Source organism: Narcine bancroftii, chromosome 4 (genome assembly GCF_036971445.1).
Source record: "Narcine bancroftii isolate sNarBan1 chromosome 4, sNarBan1.hap1, whole genome shotgun sequence".
Lineage (NCBI taxonomy): Eukaryota > Metazoa > Chordata > Chondrichthyes > Torpediniformes > Narcinidae > Narcine > Narcine bancroftii.
In genome coordinates, this window is record NC_091472.1 from 191,593,707 (window position 1) to 191,608,010 (window position 14,304).

Below are 14,304 nucleotides of genomic sequence, written 5' to 3' on the forward strand. Positions count from 1 at the left end.
GCAACGTGAAAACTTGTCAGAGCCACAGATTGTCTGGAGTAGAACTTGCAGTTTGAAGCGGGTCATGTGGTTTTGCAAGCAGAGAGAGTCAAACAGGCCTTCTCTCTCAGAGAGAGAGAGAGAGAGAGAGAGAGAGAGAGAGACAGAGACAGAGAGAGAGAGAGAGAGAGAGACAGAGAGAGAGAGAAATAGAGATCAGTTTTATAGTCAGCAGAAGCAACTGAGACTGGAAAAGAACAAGCTAGCAAGCTTGTGGAAAACCTCATTTGGAAGACAGGTGTGACTGCTTAGTTCAGCCTGGTCAAAGCCCTTGTGGTTCATGCAAAAGGATAGGACTGGCTGCCTAATGTTTCACTTGAAATAAGAGAAACAAAAAGGCACTCTGTGGTGACAAGAAAGAAAGAGGTTATCGCCTGGAAGACCCTGATGGGGCAAGTTTCGTCAATAAGACTCTGAAGTGGGGGGGGGGGGGGGGCGTGGCAAGATGGGGTAGAGTCTAGACGTCTAATCTCTGGCCAGTTTTTTAAGAACCCGTTTTTAACTGTTTGTTTTCAGGTTTAAACTTTTTCCAGATGTAAGAGAACAAAGACGTAGCCCACCATTGTCTCCTAAAGAAAAATCTGGTTATTCTGGAAATGGAAGAAATGGGAATAGAAAGAGTCCAATTCCTCTTGAAATGGGGTCACCGAGTTTGGAATCTCTTGGATGAATAGAAGAACTTTTTTATGCTTATTTTATTTTCATGTCATTATGATATCTTGGTAGTTTTCTGGGGTTTTTTTTTTAATTTTAATTTTTTTTAAATTTTAATTTTATTTAGTCTTTAATTTGTGGGTTTTTTTCCTATTGGAGGGCCTATTTACATTGATTTGAGTATATATTGATATTATTAGTTTTTAGTAATATTAGTGGATATGTCAAAGTTTGCTACTTTTAATGTTCGAGGTTTAAACAGTCCAATTAAGCGTAAGCGTATTTTGGCGTATATTAAGAAAATGAAAATTGATATCGCCTTTTTTTTTACAAGAAACACATTTGAATGTCAAAGAAAGTATGAAATTGAAGAGGGATTGGGTAGGCCATGTATATTCTTCTTGATTTAATTCCAGGGCTAAAGGTGTAGCAATTTTGATACATAAGAATTTATCTTTTGAATTACAATCAATGGAGGAAAAGACAGGATGTATTCTTAAATTAAATTGTAAGATTTTTAGTGAATTTGGACTTTACTTAATATTTAAGCCCCAAATGAAGATGATGAAGCATTTATCTCGGATGCATTTTTATATCTGGGTCAGGCTAATGAGAATGTTTTAGTTGGTGGTGATTTTAACTGTGTTTTCGAACCTTTATTGGATAAGTCTCCAAAGAAAGTTAAGAAATCTAAAGTGGCAGTTCAGGTTCAAGCATTGATGAAAGATCTTAACTTAGTGGATATTTGGAGACGTCTTAATCTGACAGAGAAGGATTTTTCCTTTTATTCAGCTCGACATGACTCGTTTTCTAGGATTGACTTTTTTTTTAAGTATCGGCACATCTACAGGGGAAAATACAAGCGGAATATAAAAGTAGGGTGATTTCGGATCACTCTTTGTTATACCTTACATATATAACCTCTGAGAAAGTTCAAGTGGCTTATCGTTGGAGGTTTAATATAATGCTGTTAAAAAATGCAGAATTTATTGATTTTTTGAAAGAACAAATTAATTTTTTTTAAAAGAAAATACTAATTCTGTTCAAAGTAATTTGTAGTATGGGACGCTATGAAAGCTTATTTGAGAGGACAAATAATTAGTTATACTTCTAAAATAAAAAAAGAATCGATTAAATCAGAGTCTTGAGTTAGAGAAACGGATTAGTGAGTTAGAAAAGGAATTTCAGAGAGACATTACAGAAGATCAGAAAATAGAATTGTCCAGGTTGAAATTGGAATATAATACTTTGCAATCTCATCAATTTGAGTGTATGATTAATAAGGCTAAACGATATTATGAATGGGGAGAGAAAGCACATAAGGTATTGGCATGGCAATTAAAGAAAGAACAGGTTTCGAGGACCATTAATGCTTATTACGTATAAACCTCGCGAAATTAATGATGAATTTTATTCATTTTATAAAAAGTTATATACATCTGATGGAAAACAAGAAAATGGATCGATTGATCTTTTTTTTAAAATCACAGTTGAACTTACCGACATTAGAGGATGTAGATATACAGGAGTTGGAAGCACCATTTACTGATTCGGAAATTAAAATGGCTATGATGGAAATGCCGAACAGTAAATCGCCTGGTGATGATGGATTTTCGGTCGAATTTTATAAAGTTTTTTATGATGACCTTTGCACAGTGTTTGGAGATGTACTACGCCAAGTTGGAGAACACTATGAATTGCCTGAGTCTTGTTCTAGTGCTTTAATTACAGTAATTCCAAAGAAAGATAGAGATCCTTTGAAAGTATCTTTATATAGACCGATTTCGTTGTTGAATGTAGATTATAAAATTACAGCTAAAATTTTGGCGAATAGATTAGGTAAGTTTTTACCTAAGTTGATTCATATGGATCAAACGGGTTTCATAAAGAATAGATATGCCTCGGATAATATTTTACGTGTGATTAGTTTGATTAATAGATTTCGACAATCTTCAGACCATCTGATGGTGATATCTTTAGATGCTGAAAAAGTGTTTGATAGAGTTGAGTGGAATTTTTTGTTCAAAGTTTTGGAGAAATTTAAGTTTAGTCCTTTTTTTAATTGGTTGGATTAAGGCTTTATATAGTAAACCGGTAGCCAGAGTACTGACGAATGGTTTGATTTCGGAACCGTTTAAACTGACCCGATCTACTCGTCAAGGTTGTCCTTTATCACCAGCTTTGTTTGTGTTAGTGATCGAACCTTTGGCACGCACAGTTGATAAGACAGAATACACAGATACAGGGTATGAAAGTTTTAGATGAGGAATATAAAATTAATTTATTTGCTGATGATGTATTGGTGTACCTAACAAATCCAGCTCAATCACTTTTGCATTTGAAGGAGTGTTTGATGCAATATGGACATCTTTCTGGATATAAAGTTAATTGGGGAAAAAGTGAAATATTACTGGTGAGTGAAGGAGATTATTCAGCTTATAAGAACGTTCTTAACTTGAAATGGACGGATCGAATTAAGTATTTGGGTATAATTATGCATGTTAATTATCAATCTTTATATAAACTATGTTCCATTAATAAAAAAATTAAAACTGATTTGATTAAATGGAAAGATTTACCTATTAATTTATTGGGTAGAATAAATACAATTAAGATGAATATTTTTCCACGTATACAATATTTATTTCAATCTATTCCGTATTTACTTGATAATATATTTTTTCGAGATTTGAATAAAATGGTTAGGGAGTTTTTATGCAGAGGTAAATTTTCAAGAGTAGCTTTGATTAACTTGGAAATATGAACTAGGGGGGACTACGTTTACCATATTTTCGAAACTATTATGAAGCAGCCTAACTTAAATTTATTAGTTCATTGATGGATTTGGAACGGCCCCCTAGTTGGGCCAAAATTGAGATGCAAATATTTTTGAATTTGAAATACATCAATTTTTGTTTCGATAGAATGTAAATTTTTTACAGCAACATAATGTGCCTATACTAAAACATTTAATGAAGTTATGGACAAAGAAAAAGAAAATGATAGGTTCTAGTGGTGAATTTTCGGCCTTGACCCCGTTGTATAATGATCAACTTATTTCTTTTTCAATACATAATCGAAGTTTATTACATTGGAGATTTAAGGGTGGGGAAAATTTGGGAGATTGTTTTAAAGAAAGTAAATTTTTATTTTTTGATTAGATGAGAGATAGTTATGGTATTGATAAGAATTCTTTGTTTCTTTATTATCAAGTTCGATCTTTGGTAAAACGTGTTCGGTCGAGATATGATTTTACCTGAAATGACTAAATTTGAGACTTTTCTTATGAAGGTACCAGAGAAGGGATATATTTCAGTTATGTATCAAATATTGCAGGATGGTATGGATAAAAAGGGTTGGGATAAATCTAAAGATAAATGGGAAGCGGAGATTGGTTTTATTTTTTCCGAGGATGATTGTCAGATATTTGTTATGATAGTGTAACTAGACTGATAAATGCACGTTATGTGATGATTAATTATAATTTTTTACATCAATAATATTTAACACCTGAAAAATTGAAAAAATATGGTTTTCGAATCAGATTTGTGTTTTAGATGTGGTAATGCTGTTGGAACTTTTTTTCATGCGGTTTGGTCATGTGTTCACACACACACAATCTTTTTGGAAGAAAACACAATTGTTTCTGGAATACCTGTATAAGATTAAAATACCTTTAGATCCGATGGTATTTTTATTGGGTAATTTGCAACCTCTGAAAGGTCTGGGACTAGATAAATTTCAACTTGCTTTTGTGTATTTAGCGTTACCTGTAGCGAAAAAACGTATTGCTAGTACATGGAAAGATACGAATATGATTAATATTAATAGATGGCATAATGAGATGAAATATTGCTTAATTATGGAAAAAATTACATGTTATGCATGATAACTATAGTTTTTTTTATTAAAAGTGGTTGTTATATTCAGAATATTTACATTTTGATTTTCATTGATTAGATTTTAATATGTATGCTTCACTTTTCTTTATTTTTTTTCTTTTCTTTATGGCTCTCCTTAGGAGAGTTGGCTGAAGGGGGGTTTCCTTTTTTTTTCTTATTTTTTTTAAATATATATAAAATATAACATTCATGCTTTGTTTATTGTTATATATGTTGCTTATTATCTGTATTTTGAACGAATAAATAACGTTTTTAAAAAAAGACACTGAAGTGGCTGATGTAAGTAAATCAATTGTGGGTGTCCTGGAACAACAAATCTCTCTCTGAAAACCAACAACAACCTTCCTGAGTGGAAACCATTTACCTTTCAAGCACCAAAGCCTGGTGAACTTTATACATGTTAAAATTCTGTGCACAGTATAAGAATTGCCTGCAATCAGTGAACTTGGAGGAATGAGAAATGAGATTCGACTGTGAACCAAAGAACTTTTCTGAACTTACACACACATTCCATACACATGCGCTTAGAATTAGAAGGGGGTTAAGTTAGATTAGTCAATAGTGATTAGTTAAAATGTGATTCTGTTTTCATGTTTAAATACAATTAAAAGCAATTTTTCTTTTAAGTAACCATTTGTCTTAGTGATTATTACTGCTGGGTTTTGGGGTCCTCTGGGCTCATAACAATACAAATATTAAAATAAACATTGTTAAATAAATGGTACGTTACAGGTTACATTATATTTTATTATATAAATTTGTTTTTAAAGGGGATAGATTGTGGGAGTTTAATGTAGGTCACTTCACAAACAGACATTAACATTATAAAAGACATCTCATTTGAAATGCAAGAACTATGCATAAGCAGAGACTTCATGTCCAGTGGCTTTACAGAAACTTCGAAGAATGCCTATGGAGACTTCACAAGTAGGTATTAATTGGACTGATGCTGTGGAGTAAATGGACTATTGTCTTTAAAGCAAAAGATGTCCAGGTTCAGAACTGATTTCAGTGCCAGCAATCTGTCTGGTTGCAGTTTGCTGTTCTAAGAGGGTTCATGTAGTTTTGCAAACAGAGAGAAAAAAACATGATTCTTTGGAGAGAGAGTCAGTTCTACAGTTGCTTTTGAGGCTGCAACATGGCAAGCTGGCAGGCTTGTTGAAAACCTCATTTTGAAGATGGGTTGCGAGTTCAGCCTGTTGAAAACCCTCTTAGTCCTTACAAGAGGAAATGGCTGGCTAGAGTGTTTCTCCTGAAATAAGGGAAACAACCTCTGTGGTGACCTGGAAGAAGAGGTTATCATTTGGAAAACCCTGATGGAGCAAGTTTCTTCAGCAAGACACTGAGTGGAAATCAGTTTATGTGTGTCCAACGAGTAACAAATCTCGCTCTGAAACCAACAAGAACCTTCCTGAGTGGGAAAACAATTACCTTTCAGCACCAGAGCCTGGTGAAAATTCATAAATGTTAAATTCTGTGCACAGTATAAGAATTACCTGATACTGGTGAACTTGGAGAAGAGAATGATTGCACTATTAAAGCAAAGAACTTTCCTGAAATATATACACATTACATACGCGTGCACTTAGAATTAGAAGGGGGTGAAGTAAGGTTAATAGTAATAAGTTAAAGTTTGATCCTGTTTTTATGTTTAAAGATAATTAAAAGCAACTTTTGTTTAAGTAACTTTTTGCCATGGTGAATTTCTATTGCTGCCGGGCTTTGGGGTCCTCTGGGCTCATAACAGTAGTCACAGAGGGTTTGTATAAGTGATTAATCAGTTGTTCAACAGTCTAACTGACCTTGGGAAGAAGCTGTTCTCAACCCGGTGGTTCTAGTTCTGATACTCCTTTATCTCTTTCCCCATGGGAATAGCTGGAAGATGCTGCATGCAGGGTGGTAGGTGTCCTCAAAGAATCAGAGAGTGGCTGCTTAATCCTAGCTGCTGTGTGGAGTTAAACAAGGAAGTCTGCAGATGCTGGGGGTCAAATGCAATATACAATTATGCTGGAGAAACTCAGCAGGGTCACACAGCATCCTTAGAAAGTAAAGGATGACCAGCAGGATCTACTTATTTTTGCTTATACCTGACGAAAGACCCATGCCCAAATGATTGGTTACCCTTTACTTCCTATTGATGCAGAGTGCCCTGCTGAGTTTCTCCCACGTGTCTGTGTATTGCGTACAGCTGCTGATTTGTTTGAGAAAAATATATTTTAAATGCACAAATAAAATCAAAACCCTTCTTTGTAATTTGCATTTTCATTCAAAGGTGTAAAGGTTACAAATACAATAAAGGTGTACCAAATTCCCAAGTAATAATGAGCTTACACGAGTCAAGCTGCAAGCCCAGAGTTAAAGTCTTTGTTATAACTAGTGCTTAAAATCCCGAATTTCAGCTCCTAGTTCCGCAAGTACTCACCTTGTGGGTGTGCCATATATGAGAAGTGTGTAGTTGAAGATACTGGAATGGGTGGCAATGCACTCTGAGGAATGGCACCTTGCCCACCTGGTGGTTGTGCTGGCATCAGCATCATGGGAGGATGGGTAGTGGCAGGGTGATGTGGGGGGCCCATTCCAGATTGTACATGGGCCTACAAAGAAAGAGAACCAAAAATGATTTGCAGAAATTCTTAAGCACATGTCATAAAAATATAGAGTAAATCTGTCATCATTAGTTGAATGCAGAAGAGACTGCAGTACAAACTCCTTCCACAGCAAAACAAAAGTGCTATGTTAAAAGTACTGTTGCAATTCATGCATAGTAATGCAATTTGGCTTTCACCACTTTTGTACAACTCTTGCATCAGTGTGTGACCTACACAAGTCACTTACCTGCCTATATTCACGTTATAATTATGCTAGAAAAAGATATGACGTTGCCTCATCTGCTGTCAGATGGAATACTTTTAAGGCAAATCTCAAGAACCATTCAAAACCAGTTCGAAATTTAAAAAAATCCAAGGTACAGTTTTTTGAAGTTTGCTGCCCATTCTTGGCCTCAAGCAAACCCATCGCAGAAACACATTCTGTGCAAGTAGGCAGGGTTCAATTTCACACAAATTGCTACCCAAAAACCTTCTAAAATGACACAAGGCATCATTTATATTTCTCAGAGGATAGTATGAACAATGCTTTAAAAAGATCCAGTGAATTAATGTAGTTTTTGCTTGGTGATCAAGAGAAATGAACAAAGCACGTTCCATTTCAATCCAACAATTCCCCACCCATGCAAATTCTTATTCATCCCATTCTTATACAATATGGATCTTTATTTGACTTTGTAATCAATCAACAAATATTATACTCAACTTCTTCCCTAAAATAGCAAATTCTACCACTGCTAAAATGTTTAATTATAAACCAATGGACATTCTCTCACTAACATAATCTTCGTCATTGAATGTTCCACCAGCTGATTGAAAATTGCCCTCCGTTATTAACATTTAGCAATTTACGTAAAAAATAAGGTTTACATGAGTTCTTAGTTCAGGAGAATTTCCTTACCTGAGGTACATGTGCCATATGTGGGGGATTTGAATATCCATGCTGAACCTGCTGAGGATGAAGGGCGTAGACGGTCTGTTGCGCTGATGGAAAGTTGGTCTGCGGAGACTGTGGATTGGGACCTTGTGTCATTGAGGGTGGAGTTGGTGTAAGAGTCGTGTGATAAATTGCTTGCTGCTGCTGAGGGTTGCCCAAGTGAAGGGTCTGAGGAGCCTGATGTTGAGGATGCTGCATTAAAAAAAAAGAAATATTTGATATTCACATGGAAGATTCTAGAAAGTTAGATTACAAAACCAGCATGGTCCCCAGAGGTCTGCTCTTTACTTGAAGAACTATGGTAACTACTGGACTCATTGGCTGACGCTAGAGCAATCAATACACAGTCAGGAAATGACTGAAGAAGCCAGCTACATTATTGACCATCATCATTACTTTCTGTCTCTCCTTCACACCATTTCTTCACAATGAATGTGGAAAAAGGGACCTTGGCCTTGTGCTATTATTGCAACGGATTTGATGAGTGATATACAATTTATGAATCTCCTGCCCTATCCGACGGGAAATAATATAGGTGATCTGTATGTTTATCTGGACAAACAAGGACAAAATTAAACAGAGAAATAATGAAATAAATCTTTAATGCAAAATTAATTTATCTTCAGATTCCTTCCATGTGCTAAAAATGCCTTGAACTTTTGTAACAATATTAATAATTCTTTCAAATGTTACTACTGCACAGCATTGTCTTTTGCTTCTGACACTAAAGCCTTCTTATAAAGCCCCAACTCAGCCACTGATATACAACATGGACAGAGGCCCTTCAAATCACAGAGATTGCATCAAACCCCAACTGCTCATTTATACTAATCCCACACTACTCCAATTATTTGTTCTCCCCATATCCTCATCACTCATCAAAACACTAAGGACAACACAATTAATCAGAGTTGTGCAAAAAATTCGCCTGGTCAGAACAAGCAAACTCTACAAAGACAGCACCCGAGATCAGAATGAAACCAGGTCTCCAATGCTGTGAGGCACTAGCTCTTCAAGGTACTTTATTCTTTTTCAATAAGCCACAAAAAAAAAACAACTCAATACAGAGGAACTGCACATTTTAAGAATTGAATTTAGAGCAAACTTCTTTAGAATGTAGCCTTGTTTTTTGGTACATCACTCCGAGGTAAATAAACTGGAGGAAGTCAGAGCTCCTTACCTGGACTGGGCTTTGTCCTGGATGACTGCCCGCATGTTGTCCTTGCTGCTGCCCAGTGGGAGTAGCAGAGGGCTGTGGATGTGGAGGATGTGGATGTAAGGTAGCAGTTGGGTGTGGGGCATATTGCTGATGAATTGGGCCAGGAGAAACTAGTGAAAAACCAAAAACGTCAACTTATTTTCCCAATTACCAATCCATCTTATTTGACTGTAACTTCAAAATAGCACAGAAAAAAAATGTTTAACTTTCAATGAAGATGTTTGGCATTGCAAAATTGAAACTGTCCAACTATCCAAAATTTCACAAGAACAAACTGCCATGATGACTGTTAGAACATAACAGGAAGAGCAAGAGGCTGATCTGCCCTTTGAACTCACACCACCATTCAATAAGATCCTGGTCTGATCTTGGCCTTAACACCCTTTTACTGCTCATTCCCCATTCTTCTCAATTTCTTTGCACTGTCATTCAAATGCCTGTCTTTCTCCACCTAGTATCTATTCATTCACAGAGAAAGACCAAAGATTCACAATCCTTTGGGAGAAGACATTTTTTACTTCCATCTTAAATGGAGAGCTCCTTATTTTGAAACCCAAATTATTTCAGTATCAGAAATACCTGAATTCTTGGGTCTTCTTTATCCTCTTCTTAAAACAAACCAACTGATAATCCAGTCATTAAACACAGTTTGAGAATTATGGGCTTTTCTCTTGATAGCCTTATTATATATCCAATTACCTCTTTCAACCTTTGCAAGACTCTGCCTTCAAGGATTGGCAAAGATTGGGTATTAAATGTTTTAAAGACTTTTTATTGACAACAACTCTGCATCTTTTGAACAATTGGTTGTAAAATTTAACTTATCTAAAGCTCACTTTTTAAAGATATTTACAAATTAGACATTTTGTTCAATTTTAGATTCCTGATTTTCCTGGAACTCCCAAGGTGAATATTCTTGATACATTTTTTTGAACTACACCCTCCTTATAAAGGCTTAATATCTCTTACTTATGACAAATTGGCTGATTTAAGACATGTCCTGTTAATTAATATCAAGAACGACTGGAAGCAAGATTTTAAACTTTTTTTGCCCAATGAGGTTTGCAAATCTATTTTTAAACTGACAGGGTATTTGTGCACGGCATTACCTGCTGAAATTTAAATTGGCTCATAGAGCACATATGTCTAAACTAAAATTATCTCCTTTTTATTCAGACATAAATCCCTGATGTGATAAATGTAAAACAGCCTGATGCTTCCTTAATCATATGTTTTGGACCTGTCCTAGCTTAGAAAATTTTTTGAAGGAAGTTTTTCCAAACATTATCGGACGATTTTAAATTTAAAATTGGAACCTAGTCCCTTACTTGCTCTTTCTGGAACATTCCAAAAAGATGATGTGTTACTAATTTCAATTCAGTGCCACATTTTATCTTATGATGGTCAACACGGAATTTTGATTGAATCGAATTATAATACCCCACCTACACACACAATGGCGAAGGGAAATTATGTTTTGCTTAAATTTGGAAAAAAATAGATATGTGGTTAATAACTCAAATATTAAATTTCAAATGATATGGGGCTTGTTCTTGGACTACCATAATCTTAAGATTTAGTGTTAAACTGGAATCTTGCCATTGTGTAGTCCATCTCTAAGACTGTGCCATCTGGATTTATTAATGTTAATCTTCAACCTTGCTTGGAGAAGGGGTTTTGAAATATTTTTCTTTTTGTTCCTTTGTTATGTAATATTTTAGTGCATTAAGTGTGCTTTGGAACTTAAACATGATCATTATTGAAACTTTCTATCTGATCTTGTAGCTCACTTCATCATTGTATTTATTGCTCAATTCTTTTTATTGTAAATTACCAATAAGCCCACCTCACTGACAAAAGGCAAAGGAGGAAAAACCCAACACCCAACCCCAACCAACCAACCAATTTTCCCCTGCAACCGCTGCAACCGTGTCTGCCTGTCCCGCATCGGACTTGTCAGCCACAAACGAGCCTGCAGCTGACGTGGACTTTTTACCCCCTCCATAAATCTTCGTCCGCGAAGCCAAGCCAAAGACAAAGACAGAGACCAATAAAAATATTTTTAAAAGAAAAGAAATACCCAGTCAGCAGCCTCCATGGTAATTACCCTCAGAACTTTTCGTTAAGATAACTCCTATATTCTATAATATAGGCCCAATTGCTCTTCATACTCCAGACCACCTCGAATGTGCCACTCCAAGAGAAAGTGCACCTTCTGGTGCTAAATTCAGGGTACTATTTCACTAGCGCCCTACAAACTTCAACTTTTACACGCCATGCTTCTTGTAATGAAGGTCAATGTTTTGTTGGTTGCCTTCCTACCCCCTTTTGTACCCGTGCACAAACTTGCTGTTCTTTATATCCTCACTATTTAAATTGTTTTCATTTTTCAAAGTGGATAACCTTGCATTTCCCACATAATACTCCAATAATATTTTCATCAAAAAATAAGAAAAAGCTATTGTTCATTGAATACATTCTAATACCAATCAAGCATTTAAAAAAAATTAAATTCTGGAAATTAGATAAGGACAATGCTCGACTACTGGACAACACCCACATTTAACATCAAGGAGCCCAGAAAAAATGAAGTCACGGGAAATCTATTAGCATAAATCATATTAACATAAAAGATGATGACTGATTCCTAGAGGCCATTCATCCTTATGGCCACCCAGTGATCTGAGCTATTTCAAGCCTGACTTTTCTTTCACCACAGAACCAAAAATAAAGATATTCATAGCTGATGAGAGTGTACTCAATTTCATTTGCAAATCTTCAGATAATGAAGCAATGGATGACTGCTTACAGTAAGACTAGAAAAAATGGCATGGGTAAAGCACAGAGCAACACATGGCAGGCAATAAACATTCCAACAAGACTTCAACAGCTGCCACCTGCAGGTGATAATGGCATAAGGAACTCAGAACCGAGTTTTATGAAGGGGCTGAGGGCAAGGATCCCTGAAGGGCCTCATGCGCTGAAGGCTTCCAATCATGTCAGAGCTTTGAAATATGGAGCTCGGGTTGTCGATGACCGAACAAGGGTATGCGTGGTTGCAGAGGCTGCGGGAGCACTGGATGCGAATACATGGATGCTCAGCATCTCTGAAGGGATTCTTTTGCTACTCTTTATTTTTATTTTGGACTGTAACAGGTGCTGGACAATGCTAATGGCCATTCAATGTCTGCCTTATGGCAGACAGAAGGAAATTTTGTGTAATATTACATCTTCTGTATTATTACATGAAAATAAAGGAATCTTGCTTTTATTCCTTCCCAACCCCCATCATTAAATTCCTTAGTTGGAGGTAGTCAATATTGACCTGAACCTTTACAGGTTGTAGCTAGGAGAGCTGGTTGGAGATCAAGAATCCTTCAAGGAGTGAGTCACCTGCCAACTCGTGAGCAGACTTGACCTTCTAGAACATTTTCATGGGATACACTTCATGTACCTGGATGCGTGCATCTCCAAAACTTCAAACAGCTTGACAAATGGCTACAGCAACTCACATATGAGCAACTGAAGCTTCTTCAAACACAAAAAGGAGAAACAATCTCTACCACTGAGAAAAACAAGGGACACTATCATCCTTGTTTCATGCATATCATGATCCATCCAGGGATCATGTTTCCTGGCAATTAGTCATCTACTTTGGTCTATTTTTGGTTGCTGCAAATAGTTTTCCTTTACATTCCCTCTAAATTTAATTTTGCTAGGCTGATGACACAAAGCGTGGAGGCAATGTAGTCTATGTGGAGAATGCAGAGGGGAATAAGCAGACTAAGAGAATAGACAATGACATAGCAGATGGAAGTTGATGTGGAAAAATGTATGGTTATCCACATTGTTTTTGAAAAATGCATAATATTCTTAAGATAGTAACAGATTGAAAGGTATTGTTGTTCAGATGGACTTGGGTGTCCCAGTGCAACAAATTGGACACTTGTGTGGGGTCCACAAGCAACTGGAAGCCAAATGGTATACGGAGAACAGAAATTTGTGCCAATTATACAGAGGCCCTGGTATGAACATTTGTAGAATACTGCGTGTCAATCTAGTCTCCTTATGGAGGAGGGATAAAGGGACCACATTAAGGGTCATCAGATTGATTTTGGGCTGTCACGTTTGTTGCACAATGAAAGATTAAATGAACCAGTGGTTCTCAATCTTTTTCTTTCCACTCACATACCACTTTAAATATTCCCTATGCCATAGATCTCTGTGATTAGTAAGGGATTGTTTGAAAACCACTGTTTTAATGGTACCTCATTGACTTGTTATGTCCACAGTTTCATAACTCCAAAGGAAATAGACCAATTACAATTTTTCTCAAGCAAAATATTTCAGTAACAATTGGGTCTAGAGCAGTGATTCTCAACCTTCCCTTCCCACTCACATACCACCTTCAGCAATCCCTTACTAATCACAGAGGACTTATGGCATAGGGATTATTTAAAGTGGTACGTGAGTGGAAAGAACATGGGATGATCTCACTGAAATACACAAATACTTTAGGGGTTTGTCAGGGTAGATGCAGAGTTGACCAACATCAGGACATGGGAAGCAAACACATGGGATGCTGTGATCCCTACTCATTAGGGAATAGAAGCACCGTATAAAAAGACCTCAAAAGTCCAAGTTCTGTTCATCATAACTTTCTCATGGTCAATTAAAAATTGTCTGCGAATTCTGGCCTACACAGTGATATCCACAGTCACAAGTTTAATATGTGCCACTTCGTTAATTATTGCTTTTAGCTTGTTGGACTGATTTAACTTTCTAAAATTGTGGAGAATGAAGAACATTTTATGAAGTGTTCAGTTATGAATCGTGTAGTACATTATAACACAACTTTGATATATAATGACACCTTTAAAGCAGTAATGCATACAATAAAATTTTACATTAACCAGGTTGACTAGGCTGCATTTATCATAATAATTA

General features: G+C 36.2%; 1 protein-coding gene across 5 annotated transcripts in view; it reads right to left on the minus strand.

Annotated features, from left to right (window-relative positions):
* The window catches only part of atxn2 (ataxin 2), a 151,368-nt gene that overhangs the window by 1,481 nt on the left and 135,583 nt on the right, over positions 1–14,304 (minus strand). For all 5 annotated transcript variants that reach the window (XM_069933386.1, XM_069933383.1, XM_069933381.1 and 2 more), the window contains 3 exons: positions 9,319–9,467; positions 8,103–8,330; positions 7,018–7,189 (listed from right to left, as the gene is read on the minus strand). In XM_069933386.1, coding sequence (XP_069789487.1) covers positions 7,018–7,189; positions 8,103–8,330; positions 9,319–9,467 — 549 coding nt within the window. The remainder of the gene's footprint in view (positions 1–7,017; positions 7,190–8,102; positions 8,331–9,318; positions 9,468–14,304) is intronic.